Here is a 25,831-nt window from a genome sequence, read left to right on the forward strand (position 1 = left end):
CATTTGCGTACCGTACTGTGTTTTTTAAATCAACATTTGCTAATTGTAGTTATATAAGACGTCCTGACAAAAGGATTGTGATAATACATTTTTACATAGCAGACATTTTAACACTTTGTTTCACACTTTCCAGTTCCGCTCGTGAACGTGGCGATCATAGGCCGACATAGTTGAGCAACGCCCTGTTTATTTTTTCTTATTGAAATGTTTTTTTCTTCTCATCCAAACAATAAAAGATTGGTTATGGTGAAAAGATTATGCATTAACAATATATTCAGTTATACCGTTGTACGCTGCAGAGGGCATTGCATCCAAAATGTGCGCATTTTCTGACCCAAAAACGGTTGAGTAATATCCACCTAAGATCATTAGTGCAAAAAAACTTACTTGTGTGTGTCTGAGGACGATACCCTCTGTTTTTTTGTGTTTGCAGAATTGGAGGCAACCAACCGTCATATATTTTTTATATTGTTTAATAAGGAACTGTCACGTTATGTATATGTCTTTATATTGAATAAAGCCTCACTGCTCTGTAATTGCACATTGCCCTGTACAAATTGTATTTCTTATACAGACTGGAAATACCAGTGACAAGAAATGCCCGTTTTCATATACCTTTTTAAAGTAGAAAATAAATAACATTTGCATTAAAACATATGATTATGGAAGCCATAAAAAGAAAAGCAATAAAAATGGCAGTTGTATTTGGCACAGAAATAACAGGGCAGAGGGTGAGAGATTATACATCATGAGCCAAGTAATAAAGCCTTTGCAATAAATTACCCGCGTAAACCTGAGACTCTAGAATTCTATATTCTTATTCTGACACATTTCCTCCTCATGATGATAAAATAAATGATAAAACAAAGAGTGGCCATGCTACATTTGCACATAGAAAGACGAATGACTCCTTGCGGCAAACAACGGACACATTTTGACAACGCGGTTTGTCCTCTGTGCTTGTTTGTGTGCTTCAATGGAGACCATTACCCATAACAGCTCTGGATCTCTTGTTTTTTGGCAGGTCAGGTAGAAAAAATACATTTTAGTGGTGACCATGTGCTCATTTAAAGGTGGCTCTACTGTGCTGTTGCCAGGCAGATTTAGTACTGGATGTAAATGACACCACTTCTGGTGTTAAAATCTTAAAACAAGGGTGTACAAAGTCCAGCCCGAGGGCCATTTTTCACTCTCTACTGAGCAGGTTGTGGGCGGGGGGTCACGTCCGGTACCTGCAAAACATTTTGCTAGGATACACACGTTCCCAAGATTTGTTAAGATTGTGAGAATGTTGAAGCCCTAAAAAAGGCAATTTAGTTGCCTAAATAGTAACAATTGTATTGTTTATAGCGTGCTTGATTAATTCAAATGTGAAGAATATAAAAGTGGCCCCCACACAATTCAATTTTTCAAAAGGTTTGGACCCCCGTGATGTTGAAAATTAATTAGATTTACCTCCTACATTAGCAAATTGTCCCAAATTTACAGCTGGTGTCTTGTTTTGGCAACACATTCAATTAAACAGTGCATGCTTCTATCACATTTGGGCAATCAAAAGCCTTTTTCCACCCTAAAAAACATTAAAAACTTCAACAATCAACCAACACAGAGGCTTTGTGAGCTACAATGTAAAGAAAAATGGTATATAAAGACAAATGTATGATAAATGTACATCTTTTAGACTGGAAACACACGTACTTCCGTAGAAATATGTAAGGAGTCAAAGCAGCACCAACGGCATAAAAAGAGACTGCATAAGAAGAGTGCAGGGGCAGTTAAAGTGGTTGCTACCAGATGTTTCTAATCAACCGCTACCTCAGTTCTTGGTGGTTTTGTCCGTGTGCGCTCAGAGCAGCCATCTTTTCTTTTCCCCCCTGCGTCACTGCTCCTGCAAGAGCCCCTCCCACTCAATGGGCTGCGAGAAAACCTCCCTCTCCAGCCACATCTCGTAGCTGTAGTGGAAGTCTTCGGGCAGGTCCACGCGCTGGCCCATCACACTCTGCAGGCAGTTGTCCACGGGCGCAAATTCGCCATTCTTGTTTTTGTCGTACCGCCGGCTGTTGAACTTCTCGATGCTCTCACGCAGGGCGCACTCTTCCGCTTGGAAGTCCCAAGGTCGTGCGTCGATATCTGGAGAAAACATTAAAAGTGTAAATTAAACGTGTCATTTGTTGCCCCTTTCCTGCTTTTATTGGTCTTTTTTTTGACACTCTCTGACAGATCACTTGCTCTCCCATGAGGGATGCTGACCCTGAAATGTCCCCTTCCCCTGTTCCTATGGCAACAGCATCCCGACTGTTCAGCAGAGGAGGGGAGGCTGTCGGGAACGTTCACACATAAACATGAATACAACCAAGCAGGCACGCAGACTCATGCACCGTCGTTTAAACTATTAGTCTTCATTAACCCTAAAGGTCATGTTAACACATCCAGGGGCAGGAAACAGTCACTGTTTTGTGTTTTTTTTTTGTTTTTTTTTTAAAGGGCTCTCTTCTCTATGGCCACTTTATTTATGAAGTGGTGTGTGTGTGTGTGTGTGTGTGTGCGTGTGTGTTTGTGTGAGAGAGAGAGAGAGAGAAAGAGAGCCCTGCAGTTTAGACCCAAAAGAGACTCTTGATGACAAAGACACAAGATTTTTCATTCCAGCCTCATGACTCACTGTTTGCATCTCATTCATATGAACACCGCTGTGCTGTTACTATTAAGAGATCCTCAGGACATTTTGTGGGGTTCTTTAGCTGGGTTGAATGAATATAGGTCCTCTTTGCCAGAGGATATTCATTTATAAAACATGTCAGACCTGTCCTCTTGTATTACAGTCTTTTGATGTTGGGTAATAGTACAAAGTATGTTTTTTTTTTCAGATTTAAAACTGCAAAGTTATGCAAACATGCTGGCCTTTCAAGTGTTAAAATTCCCTAAAATATAATTACTTTTTGATGCAAAAACTAAAGCTGAAGTCGTTTGAAAAGAATGACTCATATAAAGGGAAAAACGTATGACTGTAATATTTCCACAGCAGTTTTTGGGAAGCAGACATTTTTTTGTCGTTAGGGACAAATGAGTGAGTATATTTAAAGAAACTCTCAAGGGTCAATGTGGCCCAAAGATGACTCCATTCAAGAGGAAAACAAATGAATATACAGTACAATATTGTTACCACAGTTTTTGGGAAGCTGACATTTTTTTGTCACGGGACCTCGAGTGTGAGTTGTTTTTATGTCTGACACTGCAGGAAAAAAATCACAATGCACAACAGTCAGTATTGCTGCCAGGTGTTGACACCTCTCAAGATCTAATAATACTACTAATAAGCAAAAACTCCTTGTTAAGTATTTTGTGGATTATTTTTTGCTTTTTTGCAAATAAAAAAATGGTGGCCCAATGTAAAGATACTGACATTTAAAGGGATTAGAATCCCCCAGAAATAATTCAAATCTGATTTGTCTATATCAGGCTGAAGTAGTTAAAAAAGATTGACTGGTATGAAGTGGAAAACAATATGATTTTGTAATAAATGAGTTAATGAGTCCCAAAATGAAGCAAACACAGCTGATGCTGTGTGCAAGTGTGATACATTACCATTCCCGTAGGCCCAGTCGTCATTGAGCCGGTGGCGGACCTTCTGGTAGATGGCCGACATTGTCTTCATGTTGCTCTTCCTCCACTGCCGGCCCAGGTACTTTGTTTGAATCTTCAGCAGCTTTAGTACGTAGAGTTGCATCATGGCCTGCTTGACCTTCAGCGCCCTCTTCAGGATGGGGGCCGACTTGAAAACCACCAACATCTGACAAAAGAAAGACAATAAGGAGAGGGTCCTGATGGTGTAAAAACCTAGCAAGTGCATCACTAACCATTGTCCGTGAGTGTTTCCACTTGGTCAGCTTGTTGAGGGTTCGAAGCAGGTTAATGCAGGAGAACAGATTTCTCCAACAGAACTGGTTGCTGTCTCCCGCCTCCTGATTACACAAACAAAACCAGCACAACATTGACGTTGTTGTGCTGGGTTTCATCCACTGAGGCTGTTTGGACTCACCAAGCTTTCAGCGGTGAGCTCAGGCATCTCATGGACAGCACAGTGGGGGAAGTCCAACACACATATGCTGCATAAACACACACAAAAGACACATCATTGTTGTTTTGTGCACATGCTGCAACCATTTTTGCACCATTATACAGATACCTTCTTCTATTTTGATATGATATTATGCATTAAGAGGTACATTTCACTGTAAGCTACAAATGTGAGAACAGGGGTGGATAAAATTTAGCCTACCTGTTTTTGGCACTGATATAAGACATGATGTTCTGGTTGAAGAACTTGAGGATGAGTGGGATACAGTTGGCAAACACCAGGTGCTGGGAGACTATTTCAAACTGCAAAGAAGGAGGAGGAGGTAGTCCGACGCTTTATTTGTTTTACTGGCTCAAAACATCTCCCTGTTTTATAATAACCCCGATTTTGACCCTCGTTGCATATTCCTAACAGAAAGGTTTAGCTAGGCTAGCTGCGGTGCGTGTGGGCAGTGTCACTTTCAAGCAGCAGAGGGCGCTACCACGTTAAGTGTAAAGCGTAGCCAATTAAAAAAAGGACGCAGGGATGTTCACTCCTAGCAACAGAAATGCTGCATGTTCCCTTACTTGTCCAATAAGATGAGAGAGTATCTTATTGGACACTGACCAATATTCAGAAGGGGAGTTAAAAGGGGAAGCTGCCGTTTTTTTTCTACTGGTGTCAGGCTGACGAACTGGATTGAGAGTTGGTATGGAAATGAGGATGAAAGTAATGACACTTTTGACCATGAAATCAGGTGGTGAACCGCCTGAGAAGGGGGGAGGTGCACACACACACACACACACACACACACACACACACACACACACACACACACACACACACACACAGGTTAAAGCAGAGAAGTGCTCTTGAGTAGGAGGGGAGTATTGTGTGTGTAACCTGATAAATGTGGTTGAGCTTGAAGTGTTTGAGGAGGAGCAGCAACAGAGCCGATATGGCCTTGACGATGATTTCTTTGTGGCGGTTGACGTCAATCCCTAGCTTCATGCTCTGGAGGACGGTGATTCTGAAGGAAAACATGCATCAAAACATCAGACTATCACAATGCACAATGCTGCACTGGAGCCTGATAATGATTTGGAGTGCATGAAAAAGTGGAACGGAAAAATCCCTTTGAAAACACGGCCTTTTGTTAATGAGTACAGGTGCATCTCAGTATATTTGAATAGATTTACAGGACATATTTGGACAAAACTATTCGAAGTGAAAGTAGTTTTAAATGTGATGCAAGTACAGTCGTCACACTTACGGCATCTCCTCAGGCAGCACATCAGCAAGAATGTTAATGGAGTCTGTTTTGGCTTTAGAGGTCGGCGCTGCAGCCAACAGCAGCTTAAGCAGGGCAATCTAACACAGAAAGTAACAAAAAACAAAACAAAATGAAGACATCCATACTGTACACAGCCTGATGCAGCTACTCACCACATATTGGGAGAGGTTTGGAAGCATCCCCAGGTACAGCACTTCTGCAGGCGTCTCCTCCACTTCCTCCTCGCCCTGCAGAGGAAAACACACATCACGGAGCAGCGCACTTTTATGGTATTTGGGTCATGGAAGGTGGTGAAGGACGGACCAGGCTGAATGGACACTGTTGTCGCTCCTCCTCACGCTTCATCTGCACCTCAGCGATGGAGACGTATTTGTGCTGAAGGAGAGAGGATTGTTAACAAGGATGCTCAAGAAGATGACGTGCTTGGAGTACAGCTCCTCACCTGTTTGAGAGTCTTCACACTCTCATGGATTGGTCTGGGCAGGCCAACAAGGGTCTCAGTGTCACTACAAGACAATGCAATGAGAGTGCATCAGTAAACAGTAAAGTCAATGCAATCATTGCTTTGCGCTGTGATACTCACTTTCCCAGAGTAAAGCCGATGAATTTGTTGCGACTTGTCTCCAGGAAGTGCTCGATATCTTTTTCCCTGCAGGTACACAGACACGAGCAAGAGTCAGGTGCATTATTAGTCATTTTTTTTGTATTTTTTAAAATATATAATAGTATCAAGAGGAAGATGGAGAGCATATTGCTGGAGATGAAGCAGAATATGTTACCTTCACACATACAGGACAAGGGTGTGAAAGCTTTTTTTTTTCATTAAATAAGAGTTCATTGGGATTTAAAATGTCAGTGGTGCAATTAACCTGACTTTCGGAGCCCAAGGGAGGCCCTTTGGGAAGTTCACCCTTTCTGTCGGGGGTCGGAGAGGTGGCGGCGGAGGCGGGGGCTGGATGATGACGTCGCGGTCCAAGGGGTCCACTTCGCCTTCGATGCCGCTGTCTGCGTCCTCGGGGTCCTCCTCCTCGTCGCGGGCGTCGTCGTTCTTGAAGGGGTCCCGCTCGTTGTATGTGTCCAAGCTGTCCTGTTTGACCAGCGGCTGGGGAAAGAGGGGGATAGAGCAGATCATTTTAGTGCCCTAAATGACAAAAGTAATAAAGCTCTATGGTTTACTGTCTTTATGCTCAAATACACTACATTATTTAGCATTAAACCACAGGAGAATACATTTTTTCAGTCTTTTTGCTACACTAGCAAGGTTGTATGAGAATATGTCCTGTCTTTTCCCTTTCAAGAATTTAACCATTTTAACAATTTTTTAAACAATATTGAACAATTTCCCTTTTGGAGCAATAAAGTCTGCCTCAGTCTAAGCCTTAGTGCTATGGTAAGCTAACACATGTCAAAGGTGAGTACTGCACTATGACTTCCTGTTTTAATGCCTAGCTAAGCTAATATAACAAATGTCAAGGGTGTATGGGAGTAGAAACACTTCCTGTCTTAATGCTACGCTAAGCTAACAACTGTCAAGGATGTATTGGAGTAGAAACACTTCCTGTCTTAATGCTATGCTAAGCTAACAAGTGTCAAGGTTGTATGAGAGTAGAAACACTTCCCGTCTTAATGCTATGCTAAGGTAGCAAGTGTCAAGGATGTATGGGAGTAGAAACACTTCCTGTCTTAATGCTATGCTAAGCTAGCAAGCGTCAAGGGTGGGGAGTGGAGACTTCCTGTCTTAACAGCATGCTAAGCTACCACACAGCTAATATTTTAGCTTATAGCTCTGTGAATTTTTAGTCTTAATGCTAAACTAAGACAACTGTGTCAGTAAATTTATCCACAAAGAGGGAAAATGTGACTGGTTTAATGCTAGGCTAAGCTAAGCTAACAGTGTCCAGGCTGTAGTTACCTCACAGTGATCAGACGCTAAGCTAAGCTCAACTACAATAACAAAGTCCAGCAAGAAATAAACAATTATTTTAAAAGCAAACAAGAGAGATTTTAATTAATAAATTAACATGTTCTCTAAAAAGGTGAAACAAAATATGAGCCAAAATTGTGGTTAAAAAAAAAGGCAACTTTCCACAGCAAAGGCAAGCAACATCTGTTGTTTAACTTACCATATACATCTGCCATAAAACTGCAAACAAATCTCAATGCACTTAAAAACCAAGCTCTCATCTACAAGGAAATACAATTTGTATCATTTCAAGCGTGACACACATACGCACACACATCTCAGTTGTTGCTATAATGAATGACAATACGGTAAGTGCAAGCGTCAGGCATGAGTCAGCGTTGTGGACGTTAGTCGATGTGCGGTGCAGATGGTGCGCCACTGGTGGGACTCATTGAGGAGGACACATTCTCTATGAAGAAGCCATTCTCTGCTATGTGGGGGGGTACGCCAAGAGAGAGTGTTTCTACGAGGGTGAGGGGGCAACTGCATTGAATGGCATGCATTAAAAGAGGTGGCCTGTCAATCAAAAGACTGCACACTTGAAGTGACTTCTTCTATAAATGGATTTTAATGACGTTGACCCCTACGCCGGTGTCTACAGTGCACTGAGGTAGCAATGCGATGGACACTACGTGGTGGTGGTGGTGCTACTATTGTGACCGGCAGCCAGTAAAGTCAGCCCTGCATCTCAAAGCCTGCCTCTGGACTGAGGTGGAAGAAGAGGAGGAAGTAAAAAGAGCAGGAAAAGGAGGTGCACATGGATTTGAATGAAATGAAAACAGACAACAGATAGGACAGAGTAAGAACAGAAGGAGGGAAGGGACAGTGACGGTATATTAGGAATCCCTTGACCACTTCGCAAAAGTTAATAAATCATCCGTTTTTTGGTAGAATACGGCCTATTATTGGCCCAACAATATGCATATTTAAGCACTTTGTGTATTTTTGCCTAAATTAATCATTTCCAAGGCATAAAAAATGTCTGAATGAACTAAAACGCAAATATAAAGCATTCAGAAGGCGCATTCAAAAACGTTGTGATGATATGTAGTATTCTATACTGGTCACTAGGTGTCAGTAATGTTATGTTGAGACAATAGCCAACAACAACACAGGAAGTGATGTCCTGAACAGGAGGTAAAAACAAGAAAACAACAAAGAACTCTAATGCTGATGTGTCTCTATATCAGGAGTGTCCAAAGTGCGGCCCGGGGGCCATTTTTGGCCACCTGCCTTTTTTTTTTTTTTATTGGCCCACGACAGAAAAATATCATTTAACAAGAAAACTAAAAACCACAGCAAAAATGGAAAAATCTGCAGTAATTTTACAAGAATAACGTGGTAAAATTAAGGAAAAATAACATCATTTTAGTAGCATAAAGTTGAGATATTGGAAAAAAAATACTTTTTTTTTTTAAAGCCGGAATACGAGAACAAAAAGTGTGATGCTTTCCGCTCACTGGCCACTTCCCTCTGAAAAACACCCTGTTCAAATCAAGTTTACCTGTAAAGGTTAGCGTGCTTTTTAGGTTCATCCTGGCATTTCATCTGAAAGCTGAATGCCCCTAACTTTTTGGGAGTAGTCTAATGCGGCACCAAAAACGTTTTACACTCTAAAGTCACATTTCCACCCATTTTTTTTTAGCGTTTACATTGTCAAAAGTAGTTTAAGAGTACCGAAATAACACATTTTTACTTGAGCATGTGATTCACGATTCCTTCCTATCCCTGTCGTAAGTCGTCGGAATCAATTTTTAAACCCCGCGATACTGCATCACTGAATGGAAAGCAGTAATATACGAGCTAGCAGACAGAATAGAAGGCAAACATGTTCATGGACAGGTGTGTCGGTGCACCCCAGCATGGACGAGTGAGGTTAGAGGAGAAGGGAGAGAGAGATAGAGAGGGGGTGAAGGAGTGCAAAAATATAATAAAAGCTCAATGCAGAAAAAGGAGAGGGAATTTGCGGGTCAAGACCTGCTTCTTGGGAAAGGGACTGTCTCCTTCCAAGCTATCAACAAAGGCACTCTGTGGGGACACAAGGAAGAGGGGCAATGAGAAACCAGTTGGAGGGCGAACCTTGTGCCACCCAAGACCCTAAGCGTCCCATCATTATTGGCCTAGGTATTGTTGGATCAGAGAAGGATTGCTTTAATGGAATGAAAAGTAAGTGTTAGTTTTGTGTGTATGATGTGTTAGCACTAATGATGCTGTTAGTATCGAATGAAGAAGCCAGCAGGTGGAGGTGCGACTTTATTTTTGTGTTTAGAACTGTATTGTAAAATATGATTCATACGCTAAGTATGTGTGTGTGTGTGTGTGTGTGTGTGTCCAATGTTGGCTGAGTGAGTGGGTGTCGGGGTTCCATACCCTTCGACTGCGTCGCCCCCTCTTCTGCTGCTGCTGCTGCTCGATGAGCTCCATGGCGGAGGCTGGAGGCGAGGCCGCCCTCATAGCCCTCACCACCTTGATGCTGTCTTCAGGGAGCGGGGGCAGGTTGAGACGCTCGCGGCCCCGCACCTTCATCTCCTGGAGTTCCTCGAAACCCCCCAGGGTGAACTGGAAGAGGAAGACGTTGTGCTTTTGTTCACTTGTGTTTTGGAATGCATGAGAAAGCCGAGAGGATACCTGGTGGGATACATTGCGGTTGTCGACGACCGTGCATTTCTGGTTTAATGATTGTGGTTTGATACATACTAGGGGAAAACAACTAAAATCAAACAATGGACTTTACAAAAATAGTATATTAATTTTAACATAATGTATTTAATTATATAAAGAATTAAGAAAAAAAAGATTAAATGATCACTGGACATTCTTTAAAAATAATAATGTATTATATAATATAAAATATGAATAAATGCAAAACTGTAAAATAAAAACAACATGAATCTATAAACATTGTTCAAATGAATGTACGATTTAATATGCAACGAAAAAAACTATGAACAAATTATCAAATTTTCCAGTGGAATTTGAAAAAAAAAAAGAAAAAGAAAAAACTATTTTGAATTTATATAATTATTATACAAGACAGCATTCCTTTAAACAATGATTTATAATTTAAATATTTAAATTATTAATATTTTTTCATCATAATTGTAATATTTTTGTAGTAAAGGCAATAGAAAACGTGTTTATGACCTTCTAAATATTATTAGAGCCCTCGAGACATGAAATAACACCCCATAGTCACCTTTGCACTTGCATTACCTAATATAATAGATCAGATAAGACATTTAAGATATAAGCCATTTAAGACTAAGTAGAAGTTGTGCTCTTGTGTTTTGCTAGGGGAGATGAGTTGGTGGTGGACAGGAAGTGATGTCAGAGGTTCAGAGCTGAGTTTTAGTATTACTGGAGCTGGGTTATGGCCGCAACAGTATCCCATGTTATTATTATGATTATTAGTATTAGGACCCGAGCACAAAGACCCTGCCTATGCAAGGGTCCTTTTGTAATCGGTGTGTTTTATTTTTATTATTATCATTATTATTATTATTCTCCCTTTATGATCACCGGTTTGGGGTACTAAACGTGCAAGAAAACTCCCCAAAATGCGCACGTGTGTCAGGACCGTCGCCCGAAGTCAGCTGGGATAGGCTCCAGCATGCCCCCGCGACCCTAATGAGGAAGAAGTGGTATAGAAAATGGATGGATGGATGGGTGTCAGGACCGGCGAAAAATTCAATATTTTGGTGGTCCAGAACCTGCAGCTCCAAAACTCACTTGAACCAGGCCATATTCACTTTTGCTACATTTGCCCCTGTGACCTGCCACCAGTTTGATGGACTGGTTTGAAATCTGGTAGAGAATGAGAGAATGTCCGTCGTGACAGGATGAACAAAAAAGTCAGCGTAGCCCATGGTCTAAAAAGCACAGGAAGCCGGCTATTTGGGTTAGAACCCGCCGCAAACCAGGGTTCATATTCTGACAATCTCACCCGACAGACTTTGACCAAAGGAGCCCAGATCAGATCCATGGATACTACACAGATGGCCAATGATCATTTGCAAACAGATTTGGTTACAAAACGTGACTGTAATATTGTTTCTGTGTGATGACGATGAAATCCCGGTAGGACAAAGTACACGGTGGAAAGGAAACACTTTGTGCTCAGGCCTCAAAAGCTGCTGGCAGATTTACCCAATGTTCGGGGGAGACCGCAGCCTAGGTGCCGAAGAGCGGAGTGTAGCGACGCCCATTGGTGTCCGACGTGAGACCTCACTCTAGATGTAGTTATGATTATTCCGTTATTATTATTATTGTTGTGCCTGTTGTGGGATAATTCAAACCTGCAATAAAAGCCTGTTGTTCCGGTGATCAAGCCTGGTGATTGTGTGTCTCACTGAGCATTTCAGTAACATTACTGACACCTAGTGCCCAGTTTGGAATGATAATTACTATCGCTGTCCTGCTCAACTGAAAGACTGAGCAGATCATTCCTCCGTCACGCCATGTGGCTTTTCAACACAACAGGGAGACAGCGATAAAAACACACACAGGACTGGCCTTTTTACATTATTATGTATTATTATGTTTCTTATTTTTCTTATCTCTCCTGTCTTGCTTTGTTTTGTGATTAAGTTTATTGTGACATTTTTGGAGAGCTGCTGAACTATGAATTTCTCATGGAGGTTAATAAAGTATCTGTCTATCAAATGAGTATTTTTTTTTACTAATGACTGGCCATATTCAACCACGAAACAGTGTGATTTATTGATACATTTTTGAAAAAACGTGATAAGAGTGAAGCTACGGGGGGGGGAGTATCTTGTTAATCAAAGCATAGATTAGCCTACGAACCAGGATGGTCTTCCATAAGAGCAGCAGTACTTTCTTCATGGGGAAATGTGGTGCGTTCATGCTGCAGAACTTGGTCACCATGCTGAAGAGGAGCAGGGCAAAAGGCTCGCCGTTGTACAGAGGCGCACCTGGACGGGATGAATGGTCAATATCTTTAAAAAAAAAGGAGACATCAGACTAAAGCATCTGTGCTTCACACACCCAGCTCATTCTTGAAGGCCTCCCTGGCTGCTCTCCACTCTGGTCTGTCATCCTCCGTCTGAACCCGAATGGTCTCCACCATCAGGTACATGATACTCAGCAGCACTCTGGCACACATGAAATAGGAAATACTGTGCAAAAGTGCGACAGCCGAGTGCTGGTGTTTGTTCTTCTCGCTGTGCTAAAATAATGTGGTATTTATTTTTTAAGCTGTAATTAGGCGGAAATCTGCTGCTGCGGCCTGTAATTATTTGGAAGCTGGTGGACAAAATATACAATTAGTTGGCAAATTAGGCGTACAAACAACAACATGGGCTATATTATGGGAATGTGTGAGTGTGCATGTAGAATAGGATTTACCTGAGCTCTGTGCTGTCTGCAAGAGAGATGGCAGGCTTCCTCACTGCGCTGCTGCAGGCCTGGTTGTTACTGCAGACACATTTTTACACATTACTTTACTTTACTTATTAGAGTAGTCTGTGTCGAGCTTGTACAGCAGTATAGATTTAACATGGGAGGCAAAAATGTATTTGCTGAGTGATTTTATTAAGTAACATATACAAGTAGATTTTAGAATAACTGTTTGCATTGATGTTTATTGATTGAGTTATTAACTGAGTGCCTTAATATAAGTAGAGCATAAATATAACTGTTTTATGATTAACTGAGTGAGTGACTACAAGTAGTTTATAGAAATAATGCCTTATTAAATATCTAGCTGTGCAGATGAACTACGGTTTAAGTGTGTCAAAAGTTAACTTGTAATAAGCAGCCAGATGTGGTCGCAGAACGTAGCCAAAACAATTAAGTGTAATCACCTGCTGGCGTCACACAAGCTTTGTCAAGGAATCCGGGAGAAAGTTATCTTTGGAGAGCTGGCGCCAATGGTCTGGGGAAAACAATCAAAAAAAGGCGGACGAGGCAAGAGTTCGGGACCCTCTCTCATCAGCGGGCATGGAGGACCAGGGGACCGGTGGATGAGACGGGGTGCGCGGAGCTTCGTAAACTGTTAAAATATTCTGTCTGATTTATTCTCAATACAATTCTTAAACTTAATCTGGTGTGTGAATCTTCTTTCCTTCTCATAACTGGAGATTAACGAACACGTGAGGGGGAGGTGAAATTGGCTTTGTTAATTTTCTCAAGTGGTCCTTTGACCTTTAGTAGGTTGTGGAGAATTTCATCTCCAACAATTAATGGTGACCCCTAGACGTGATCTCCATAGGAGGACGGAAAGGTATCTGGAATATCCCATAAAGGTAAGAAGAGACCTGTTTATTGAAACTCTTCTTATTGCGTGAAGATATTCCTAAACCTTTCGGAACACATGGTTTGCCGCTATTAAGTTAAGACAGGATAGCTTCGCAGTAGGTTGATGTCGTGAGAGTTAGCGTCCCTGATGTTAAAGTCCTCAAAAGTACCATTTGGAGGTTGCGGACCTCAGAGGTGAAATCCCTCTTACACTGTGTTGGAGTCCTTGAGGTTAAAGTCCAATAGGAAGTAGGTGGTGGAGAATTTCATCTCCAGCACCATCCGCAGACATTATTGTCTAAATAGCTGGTAACACAAGTGAGTAGCAAGATTACTGTGTCTTGTCAACAGTCAAGCATGCTGGTGCTAGCGTCACAGTCTGGGGCTGTCCGGCACAGGGGGAGCTGCGGTTCTTTGAGGAAAAACATGAATTCCAACATGAATTCCAAGTACGTCTCCTCCAGACGTGAACCCAACTGAGCACCTGTGAGGTGTCTAACATCCACCAGCTCCACCAGTCAATATGTTTCCATGCAGTGGCGGAGCTACGGGTTGGCCTCCCGGTCACAAAAAAAAAAAAAACACAAAAAAAACACAGCAACAGTGGCGGCATCGCCAATATGTAGCGTTACCTTCCGGTTGTAAACTGAGGCATTGTGAGCGCGGTGCTGACGCGCTGCGGTCGGGTGTGTGGTGAAGCTAGCAGCTAGCTGGTGTGGTGTGGTGAGGTGTCACTACACAAGTAACGTGGTTCTTTGGCGTAACAATGTTTAGAATAATAATAACAACAATGTCACTGTAGGTTATGGAGGAGTAGAAGAGGATACCAGTAGCAACCTGTGCAGCTCTGGTGAATTCCATGCCCAAGAAGATCAAGGCAGGGCTAGATAACAATGGTGCTCACACTAAATATTCACATCAAGGACACAATGTGAGGCGTATCAGTGGAAAGGTCTATACTGCTATACATGCTGGACATTGTCTACTCTAAGTTATATTCATTTATATAATATGGTACTTTGAGAAGAAAAATTGTTGCTAAAATGTGAGAGGGGTGTACTCAATTTTTATTTTTTTTTTAGATACTTTACATTATTATTATACGCCATCCTTCCTAATTGTGTTAAGAAGTCGTGGTGTCTCACTCTATCTCCATGCTGAGAAGCTCCAGCAGCGCCGTGAAGATGCCCATGTCGTACAGTAGGAAGACGTTGTGTCTGGACCAACGGAGCACATCTACCTCTGCGTCGCACTCGTCAAACACCCCTGCACACAAACACATGATTCTAGGTCCCATGTGAATAGATTGGAGTGTTGTGTCTAGAGTTTATCTGCTGCACACCCTGAGCGAGGTAGAGGATGGCCCGGGCCACCTTCAGCCTCTTGTCCCTGTCGGTCACCTCCAGAGCATTAAGGAGTCTCATCACGTAGGCACGCTGCTCATCAGCGCTCAGATCAATCCACCTGCGGCCTCGGGCTGTGTGGGCGAACATGGGAGCCAAGGTCATGCATTATTTAATAGTACACTAACTGGACACAGCATTAGGTACACCTGCAGTTTGATTATTATAATTTCTGTGGCTAAATATTAGGAACAGCTCCATCAGCACTGCAAAAAACACAGCCATGACAGGAAAACATAATGCACAGCCGTCGATGTAAAATATCATATATTCTATTAAATGGAATAATATCATACCCGACACGAGGATCTTAAATTAGGCGCGTAACGCGAGTCAAATGATGAAATGACGATCGAGCTGTCAAGACACCCCCCTGATACGCACGCACCACGATGTACACTGACAGCAAACACACACACTAATGAAAAGATGTGTGCACTCTATCTCTGCACAGCAGAACGTGCTCATCTAATCCTGCTATTCATTCGGCTTTGAGAGATAAAGAGACTCTCTTTCAGCACTGCTACTGGAATGGGGAAGGCCTTACTGGCATTTGCAGTTTAAGCATATAGAGAAAGGTATGGAAGACACTGCATGTTGAACTCTAGTGGAAGGCAAAGACGTCTGATGGGGTCATCCCACCCTGTAATACGAATTGAGGATGTTGCTTTCCTTATACGCCATATTTTTTTCCCCCAAACGGCTTAAAAAAGTAGCTAGGTTTGATGAGCCGCGTCCCGTCATCTTACACTAAGCAGCTTAAAACCACAAATGAAGCGCAAACCCTTAGTGATTTGCCCCTCTTTGCTGGGAAAAATGTAAAAACACAAAAAAAATTCAAAAAATATCGTATTGACTCGCCTATAAGACTATTTTTTTCCCTCGTGAAAAGTCTGAAGAAGACTTCATCTTAGGACTGAACACTAATACGCCCGTGAATGCTGTCATTCATCCAGGTCTTTGTATTCTCAGGGCATTCAATTGATTGCAACTGGACTGTTCAGGTTGTCTTAGAGGACCTTTCGCCTCTCATCCAAGCAGTCTTCATCAGTTCATGCTCAAGGACGAGGTGGGACACACACCAGTCGGACTAGATAGGTTAATTGAGCATGAACTGATGAAGCCTGCTCGGGTGAGAGGCGAAGCGTCTTCTAAAACAACCTGAACAGTCCAGTTGCAATCGAGTGAACGCCCTGAGAAGACTGAACACTAAACACACACACAAAGACAGCAAGCACCATGGCTCCTGAAGTCCTCCTCAAAGTAGTCTCTATTCAAAGCAAACTCCGGCTCCTCCGTGTAACTGTAAAGCTCTGCGGATCAGAAAGAACAACACGTGAGTCGATGGAAACGGTGCAAAAACAATAATACTGCAACACAAAACAAGCACACACAAGCTACAAGTCACATGTTTGCCACACAGATGATGTCATCACACGCTGTCACTCTGTGGTTAGTCACAACGTCTGCTGAAATTCATCATAATAGTCAATGACATGCGTTAAGTCATTACAGTTTGAATGCCAGGAGTAAAGCGTTCCCATTAATGCTATTATACAAGGTGTACCAAAAAGAAGTAGATGGAGTATTTTCATGAAATGTCTTTATTTGCATACAGCATGTTGGTATGGACATCAACATTTATTGCATAATTGCATGCATGACTGAACACAGGCCCATTTACCGGTGGGCAAAAAAAAATTAAAGGGTTAAAATTTAAGCAAAATTCATAAACCGTGATGCAAAGTTTGTGTTCTCCTACGCTGCGATACCCAGATTATTCCGACAAGATTGCTGGTTTCATTGATTTTTTACTTTTTCCGCGTCAACGGTGACGATTATCGCCGAATGTTGAACGAGCATGTCGTTCGTACTCTCAGAGGAATGCCGCGTTTTCGTCTTCAAGGGAATGTTTGGTTGGCACGTGCTTGGTGGGCCCAAGATGGCGCTCCACCACACCGGAGGAGAACTGTAACTGATCGGCTGACAGAGCTGTTGGGTGACTATGTTATCGGAATGGCCCCCGGGGTCACCTGATTTGACAACCCTTGGCTTTTTTCTGTGGGGCCATCTCAAAACAAAAGTGTATGTTGACACCACCACATGACCTCGACGACACTGCACAGCATGAGAGCGAAAGTTAACATCCTCCGGAGGGACAGAGGAACGATCAGGCGAGCAGTACAGGACATGCGGAGGAGAGCGCAACTCAATCTGGGTATCGCAGCGTAGAAGAAGAAAAATTCTCATTTTGCATCACAGTTTAAGACTTTTCCTTAAATTTTAAACTTTAATTTTTTGGAGGACATTTTTTCTTTTTGCCCACTGAAAAACGAGCCTGTGTTCAGTCATGCATGCAATTATGCAATAAATGTTGGTATGGACCGAAGGATGATGTCCATACCGACATATGCAAATAAAGACATTTCATGAAAATGTTCAATTGTAACTTTAGTGGCTACTTTTTGGAGAGTCTGCTTTCTTCTGATACAACCTGTACATTCAACATATATTGCCCCATTATACAGTATATTTGCCTGTATTATATATCAAGCTAGTGCACCAAAAGCGAGAAAAATGTATCATCTCTCTCACGTGTTTGCTCAAATTTTAAGATTATGCAGTTCTATAAAGTAAACACCTCCTCCCTAACGGACGTGATGCCGCTTCTGACTGGCCCATTGCTGGATTAACACCGCCCCGTGTGTACTTCACAGCATTCTTGCACAATTTCTGACAGATTTGCATCAAATTTGTACCTGAGAGCTCAGCCGTGAGCGTGTCCGTGTCTCCGTAGTCAAACTCCAAGTTGGGAGACTCCATGGAGCTCTGCAAGGGGACAGGAAGACGCAACATTAGTTTGTGTATCGCATTTTGCTCACGCACAAGCACGCTCATTACATTCTGCCATCCCACTGATAATAACGCTCAGTTTATTGACATAATGTGAAGAGGTGTGCAACAGGAAGCAAGCGGTCATACACGGAACTTTCATACAATGATGTGCATGCAAATATAACTGCAAACAAAACAAGTAATAAGGGAGGTTGGATCCTTGGTTTACTTTTGGGTGGGGCGGTTTCCCCTAAGGGATTCATTTCAGTTTTGTCATAATTAGCTGCTGTGTTTAACGCAATGTAAGAAGTGCTGGCTAAACAATAATAAATAATTCATAATTTTCAGCCTTGTTTTAATGTTGTTTGCAATATTACGCAGCTATATTCCTACAGTATCACTGAAAAATACGGACGTGGTAATCATTTTATACCGGTTAATAAAAGATGCATAAAATAAAAATACTAATTAAATAAAATTTAGAACATAATTTAAAAATGCAGATTACTTTGATCTAATAACTAAAATAGAACTCCAATTATGAAATGAATGAATGAATGAAAATGAAATAATGAATCAAATTTGTATCATTGAAAAGCGCTGATTAGTTTTATACAAGTCAATAAAATATCGAAAATAATGAATGCATTTTTGTTAATAATGTAAGAAATACTGAACATTAGTGCTGCATTAGTAAAAGAAAAATACTGGCAAATAAAATGTTACTGATTAGTTTTATAGTAGTACATAAAATAGCTAAAATTAAAAAAAAGAATCAAATGTTAATTTTAGAAAATACTGATTAGCGCTATATCAGTAAAATAAATAAATGAATGACACTAATTTAAAAATACTGATTAGTTTTATACAAGTGAGTAAAATAGCTAAAATATCAATCAAGCAATGAAAAATAATACTAAAATGATTAATAAAATGTGGTTAATAATTTTTTAAATACTGAATTTCAGTGCCGTATTAGTAAAAAAACAAACAAACAAAAAAAACAATTGAATAAACGTTTAATACTAATTTTAAAATACTAATTACTTTTATACTAATCAATAAAATAACCAATTAATAAATAACTAATAAATATAATTAAAACTATGAAAAATAATAATAACTACAAACATTTCGAGTACTGAATGTGTGAATATTTGTTAAAAGATGATTTAAACTCATATTTTAGCCTACATTTTGCATTATTATAATTACTGTATTATGGTTGAATTCGTATGCTGGTGGTTCTCCTGCTGCTACTCGCCCACTCAGGTCGAGCAAATGCACAAAACCCACGGCAACATGGTGTTTTTTTTCTTCATATTACTAATATTTTGAGATAATCCTGCCTGTGAGAAGACTAGAAATTGAATGTAGTATTGGTAGATGATTTAATCTCATTTTATCACAGGCAGGGTGTCAAAACAGTTCATGTACTTACAATCAAACACACGAGCATGAACAGAATAGAGAGTTGTGTCTTTTTCCTCATTATTTTCCCCAAATGCGGTCCTCGACCTTGCACACCAGTGTGCAAACATGCTGTCAAAGCAACGCAACCCTTCACACTGCAAATCCACGCACAAGCGCCGGCGGCCAAAACACCTCACGGACAACGTGGAAGCAGAATGGCACATAAATGAACGAGCGTGTCATTGAATGCAGCTGAGGCCAGACCGTGGCAGCATAACACATGGCGTTGGCGTTAAGTGCTTCATTCAGCATCCATGTCATGCATCCAAGAACCCCCCCGCCCCGTGCCCCACCATCCTCCTTCAGCCACACAGCCTCAGCCTCCACAAAGCCACCAGATGAATGTGCTCCAGTTCACCCAAATGTGGCAAGCTAAGGGTGAACGATGTCTGGCCTTCCCAGTCCAGGAGCACATTGCATTTTTCATGAGGGCATGAACAATCATGGTGCAGATTGGAGTGGTGCAAAGCTCTTTCTGATATTTTGCCCATTCTATGTTGCTGAGTAAGTTAACCGGAAATAAATGAAAACTCATCCATCTGTCTGTAACGTCTTATATTCGGTGTAACATCTCATTGCACTTGGCTTGCAGGTGTACTTCATGAAGCACCACTAAATTCTAGTTTTACACTCGTCAATTTAAAAGAAATAATTATTAGATGATTTGAAGGTACAGACCCCGCGACCCTAATGAGGATAAGCGGCATAGGAATGGATGGATGGATAAAAATACAGATTAGTCTATACAAATAGCTAAAATAGAATTAAAACGGTGCGGAATAAAAACAAAGTAATGACAATAATAACCATTTTTATGATGATAATACTAAATATTTGTCAATACAAATAAATAATTATAATTTTTAAAAACTATTCAAATGAACTAAAATAATAAACACAACCTAGATAATTTATAAACACTGATTAGTTTAAAAAATGATAATTCACATAAACTCAAATAATTCAATTCTGATCATTTTAAAATAGTGATTAGTTTTATGTCAGTCCATAAGAATAAATCTAATTAAATATTTAAATAAGCAATAACTCTAATTCACTAAAATAATAAAATGACTAGAATATAAAATACTCAACAGTAGTTTTATACTACTACACAAAAAATATAATACAAATTTTAAAAGAAAACTGTCAAAAGTAATAAATACCATTTACATCATTAAAAATAGTGAATATTAGGGGTGCTCCGATCGGCAATGCGGTATCGGCTATGCCGATACTTGCTTTTTAACACCAATCAGCTCCACCCCCATTGCAGCGTTCAGCCTATAGTGACCGTCTCCCGCCCACTTTTCCTTCATAAAGCCAAAACAAGCATGTCTGCGGTGTAGGACTTCCTGTCGTTGTGACACCCTGCAAAACGTGCCACAAAAATCTTAAAAAGCTGTAGTTTGGTGCGGCATTTGTGGGCCGGGCACTTGGCAGGGTGTGGTGAGTTTTTGCGGCTCGCGACGTGATCATCGGTCAGGCGGCGGCTAATTAGCCAAAACGTGAAACACGCGCCCGAAAAGTGGTTGGATTCGTCGGACTGGATGGCCGGCCGTCGTGGAGGATATCGGGTTTGCCGACCGCCCAGGGGGTCCTGCTGGAGCGCCACCAAGCTGCTCTCCCATCCAAAGTCTTCTTAAGGAAGGCACCTGATCCTCTGACTTTCACCAGTGATTTTGTCTTTGTCCTGGTTCCCCTTTCATATCATATAGCCCAGGGGTCACCAACGTGAGCCCCCCACGACCACATGAGGCGCCTGCAAGCCTGCTTTTCATTCAGGTTTTCAGTTAATAATGTGAGAACGCTAGAAAGAAATGCATTCTGAAATGGAAAATGTGAGTTGCGGATACCGGCATTTTGTTAATGTTCTGTTAAAACAAGCATATCCCCTTTGTTTGGATTGAAATAAGCTAGGAAAATAAATAGCTTTTGGCCACTTTCACTTCGCAAAAGTGGCGCTCACAAGAAAAAACTTTGGTGTCCCCTGATATAGCCAATAATACATTAAAAATTTGCACTTAATCTACAGTCATGGAAAAACTGATTAGACCAGCCTTGTTTCTTCAGTTTATTGATCCATTTTAATGCCTGCTACAACTAAAGGTGCATTTGTTTAGACAAGTATAATGATAACAAATAAAAGCTCATAAGAGTTGAATTTAAGAGCTGATATCTAGCAGCTTCCATGGTTTTCTTGATAACCAAAATCACTTAAGTTCTGACATGAATAGCTCTAGCATTGTACTGCCTAAAAATTTAACTCTTAGGAGCTATTTTTGTTGTCATTTTAGCTGTACCAGGAATTAAAATGAACAAGAAACTGAAGAAACAAGGGTGGTGTAATCATTTTTTCCATGACTGTATGTGATCGGTATCGGCCGATTTCACCCGTGGATGATCGGCATCAGTATCGGCAAGATAAAAACCTGATGGGAGCATCCCTAGGGAATATTAGATTGATGCTTGTCAAAGAATACGTAAAATAATAGCACAAATTGAAATAATACTAAATACTAAAATGGAGAAGATAATAGTAAAATTTAGATTTTTTTTTAAATGTTGATGTTTTATATTGATTAATAAAAATTAAAAAAAATAACAAATGCAATCTATATAATTTAAAAATACAGTGTTCCCTCACTCTATGGCGGTTCACACTTCCTGCTGTTTCTCAGATTTTTGTTGTGCTTCTTTTTTTTTTTTTTTATTACAGTTTATGAAAGTTGTTACAGGCTGAGCCTGGCCCTTTAAGAAAAATTCTATTGCGAAGTTGAGTGTCTCTTTGTCTGTCTGCACCACCCAATGTCTTCTGCGTTCTGATAGGCTGTAGACCATTGTCAATCAATCTCCCTTGTGCCGCCCTGCCGTGTTTCCTGTGTCACTGCTTGCTAGCTAGCTTTTAAATGAATCTTCAGTTCGAAGGAGGAGGACTGCTACAGGAGTGGAATACACGTGAGTCATTTCGTGTGCCGACCTGTAGGTGGCTCATTAAAATTCAAACAAATGTTTGAACTTTGAGAGTGTTTAAATAAGATAGAAATGTGAGAAAATGTTACTGCCCATTTGAGAAAAATGTATGTGAGGGGTTTTACAGCCTTAAACATATATCATCATTGTAAAATGAAAGTTGGCTACTTGGCGGATTTCACTTATTGCGGCCTATTTTGGGAATCTGTCGAGGGCACACCAGTTGGTCAAAAATAAATACTAATTACTTACTAAAAAAAAATTAATAAAATTAAATTAATCATTTCAAAATGCATGACAGAAGTCCTACGATACGGTGGTTGCAACATGATAAAAACGAGAAGCTTTAAAAATGTAGAACTTATTCTTAAATGGGCAGTGCTTTTTCAATTAATCATGTGACCTTTGAAACGTTAAAACCGACGCAAAATGTCAAACAGAGGGCGGTCTGCACAGTATTAAACATTAAGTATGAGAAGCCGTTATCATGAATGGTAATGTTGAAAGACAGCCCATATACAGCCAATAATAATCACTATTGCTCTTAAGAATGAAGCTCCAATACATTATAGCTACTAGAAGAGTGGACAAGTCATAATCATGTGACAGTATAAATACTGGATGACTGCCAGCTATGCTCCTGCAGCAAGCAGCCACATTTCACCACCACTGGAGGATTACGACCAGGTTATTTTTAGGAGCCGGTTGCCAAAATAACATTTCGCTCTATCTCAGCCTGTCTGCATGCATGCTTTCGAGACAAGACCCTCGTTAGAAAGGAAAGCTGCTTTGAAAGCTCCCCAGCAACAACCACACACACACGAAAATGTAGTTTCCGATGGACATAAACGTCTCTCGAATTACCTCCGACTCCTTCTGCTGATCCTTGAACACATCTTTCCCTTTCGACCTCAGCCTGTCGCCGTTATCGTTCAGGTTATTCAGCAAAGGTACCTCCATGTCCTCCGCCTGCATCTTTATTTTACGGCCCAAAGGGCTAAGAGAGCATGCCGGGCGGCGGAGAGACAACCGGAGCAGCCGGAGGACAAGTTGACAGGAGGGTGTCCGCGTCGCGTTCGCGCCCCTTTGCTTTTCAACGTGTGTTTGATTCGTTGTCCCTGTTCGCCTCGGGGGGCGGGGCTAGATAGGAATGATGATAGCAAAACGACACATGAAAAAGCATATGAACACTGTTGTGACAAGCGTTACATTTAATTCATCTCCAAAGTGGACATTGAACACAGTTTTGCCTTGTATCTCCATCCTTAAATTAACTTAAAATGGCAAAACAAATGACATTTATTCTCAATGGCAAAAAATGTCCCATTGCAAATATCATTTTTGATCTGAACGAGAACTAATGTACAAACCTTTGTTAGAATTTCAATTCGAACTACTGGCTTTCAAAATTTGTAATGTTTATGTGTGTCCACCGTGTGGTGCTACTTTTTCCCCCATTCAAAGCAGGCAGGAAAATTATGTCAAATAATTTGAATACAGAGTATTTTTTACTCATTCAATACCAAAGACATATTTATACATTTTTATAAAGCAGAACACACAATCCAAAACACGTATTTGTACTTCTTTTACGTTTTTTTACGCAAGAGGCAAAACGAAGCGATGACGCAACTGCACACTAATGGATGTCACTTTGAGCGCAGTTTTAAGCCATGAAAACGGCCACAATGTGGCAGAAGTGCATTTGATAAGAGCTCGGCATAGATCATTCATATGTAAAAACACACTCGACAGCAAGGAGGAAGAGGAAGAGCATGGAGTGTAGCGTGCAGGTGGTTACGCATTGTAGGAAAATTTTAAGGCATTACACACACACGTGCACACGCAGTTTAGTTCCAAAATTGTAAATAAATTATTTTGATGTAAAACAACCTCTTTTGTTTTGTGGTATAGTTGTTTATATATTTGAGCTGTCACAAAAGCAAAAAAAAAAAAATGTGTCAAAGTGAAAGCTATGCTTGAAATGTATCCTTTCACAAAGAGCTGTTTTTTGCCCCGTTTGTCGGGAACTGTTATTTTCCTGAAACACATCTATGTTCCACTGCTGATTACTAAAGAACGGAAAAGGGTAGAAACAAACTTTTTTTAAATGATGAAAGACAGGAGTCTTATTTAATCTTTCTTTTGATATGTTCCATGTTTATATAGCCATAGAACACAACATTCTGTGTGCCTTCAAAGATCAGTCAAATGGTCTAACATGGCCTGGTACTGAAGGGGTTGTCTTTTGAAAAATGGCTGGAATTGAATGACTTAAAGCAGCTGTTGCGAAGGTGATTTTTATTTTATTATTTAATGACACAGGAGAAAAATAAGCATGAAAATAAATATTGCTGTCAATCATTGAGCCATCTGAGGACCTAATAATAATTATAATAACAAAAACAACTGAATGGAAAGTTATTTCCAACAATAAAATGTATATATAGTGTATAAGTTTCAATTTTGAAAGACTTACTCCTTGGAAGTGGACAAGAATCATGCATATTTGTTGGAAGGGGACATTTTTCATCATTAGGGATAAATCTGTGAGTATATTTAAAGCACATCTTAAGGGCTAAAAGCATATAACTATAATAGCGCAAGCAAAATGGGCATTATTGGAATTGTTAAGGCAGATTTTTTGTTACATTTATCAGATTGTGCACCATATAATGTGTGGATTTCACATTTTGTCCCATTTGACAACAGGGATAAGACATAGTTCGATATTTGATATGCTGACAACCTCAGTACACATCCTGCCAAGGGAAAGCCTCTTAAGATGACATGAGGGTATGGTAGCACATACTGGAGCAGCAAGGGGGGAATTGTCGCCGCATCGATAAAAAAAAGGCAACAAAAAGGTCAGTGTCTTGGTAGGGGATAAATAAAGGCCGACAGTCAGCTGAGGCTTGGATGAAGTCACCCAGGCCGTGACGGACCTCGGCAGCTGCATGTCCACACATACATCCTCCCCCATGCAAGAAACATCACAAAGTTCTCACGTTTTGTACATCTTTATTGGAGATTACAGATTATTGCTCATCATCTACCACGTTGTTGCAATATTTAAACTTCTCTTAATTAGGCAACTTAAAACATGTTGGAGGATTTACAACAATAAATAGAGGAGAATTTTTTTTCTTTTTTTCCGTCCTACATTTTAAAATCAACATATCTGCGTATAGTATGTATATTTTATATACATATCCATAAATGATGCTGGTGTCACCCCATGTTGGAATAAAATAAAAAAGTATATCCCACCCTAAAGGCTGGGATCCTGAGGCAGCTGTTCAACAAGGACGCGCACGCGCACACACACACACACACACACACTCTCTCAACGCTCAAACTCAAGAACAGAGGTGTCCAAACTTTTTCCACTGAGAGCCATTTTGATACATTTTGTACATTAAAGATACCACAACAAAGCCAATGTAAGTTATACTGTAATTGTATGCTACGTTACCTGAACATAACATCCACATCTTTGTGTTATAGGTGGTAAAGCAAATAAGCAAGATCTAATTCTATACGTCTCTATCTCATTCATTTTATTTTTAGAATATACT

The 25,831-nt window shown here is 40.6% G+C and overlaps 1 protein-coding gene across 2 annotated transcripts; it reads right to left on the bottom strand.

Annotated features, from left to right (window-relative positions):
* Window positions 1–102: 102 nt before the first annotated feature.
* Window positions 103–25,678, bottom strand: strip2 (striatin interacting protein 2). Of its 2 annotated transcripts, XM_054800165.1 has the most exons (22): window positions 23,118–25,678; window positions 17,732–17,801; window positions 16,211–16,285; window positions 14,912–15,046; window positions 14,715–14,835; window positions 12,679–12,747; window positions 12,319–12,425; window positions 12,118–12,245; window positions 9,682–9,870; window positions 9,289–9,339; window positions 6,218–6,450; window positions 5,932–5,997; window positions 5,791–5,854; window positions 5,652–5,723; window positions 5,501–5,575; window positions 5,328–5,425; window positions 4,958–5,084; window positions 4,277–4,377; window positions 4,037–4,103; window positions 3,855–3,959; window positions 3,583–3,787; window positions 103–2,130 (listed from the first exon to the last, which is right to left on the bottom strand). In XM_054800165.1, the coding sequence occupies exons 1-22, from the start codon at window positions 23,226–23,228 to the stop codon at window positions 1,880–1,882; spliced, it is 2,520 nt and encodes an 839-aa protein (XP_054656140.1). In that variant the 5' UTR covers window positions 23,229–25,678; the 3' UTR covers window positions 103–1,879. The 2 variants fall into 2 exon arrangements, with proteins under 2 accessions (XP_054656140.1, XP_054656141.1); XM_054800166.1 differs by lacking the exon at window positions 9,289–9,339 and having other exon boundaries at window positions 107–2,130.
* Between the last annotated feature and the right edge of the window lie 153 nt (window positions 25,679–25,831).

Source organism: Dunckerocampus dactyliophorus, chromosome 15, assembly GCF_027744805.1.
Source record: "Dunckerocampus dactyliophorus isolate RoL2022-P2 chromosome 15, RoL_Ddac_1.1, whole genome shotgun sequence".
In the NCBI taxonomy this organism is placed as follows: domain Eukaryota; kingdom Metazoa; phylum Chordata; class Actinopteri; order Syngnathiformes; family Syngnathidae; genus Dunckerocampus; species Dunckerocampus dactyliophorus.

Excerpts from the sequence above, each read along its gene's own strand:
- strip2 (XM_054800165.1), bottom strand. The coding sequence starts at position 23,228 with ATGCAGGCGGAGGACATGGAGGTACCTTTGCTGAATAACCTGAACGAT. Across the intron at positions 15,047-16,210 it reads GGAGGACTTCAGGAGCCATG|CCCGAGGCCGCAGGTGGATT; the intron begins GTGCTTGCTGTC and ends TCGCCCACACAG. Across the intron at positions 9,871-12,117 it reads TCTTATGGAAGACCATCCTG|TTCACCCTGGGGGGTTTCGA; the intron begins GTTCGTAGGCTA and ends TTCCTCTTCCAG.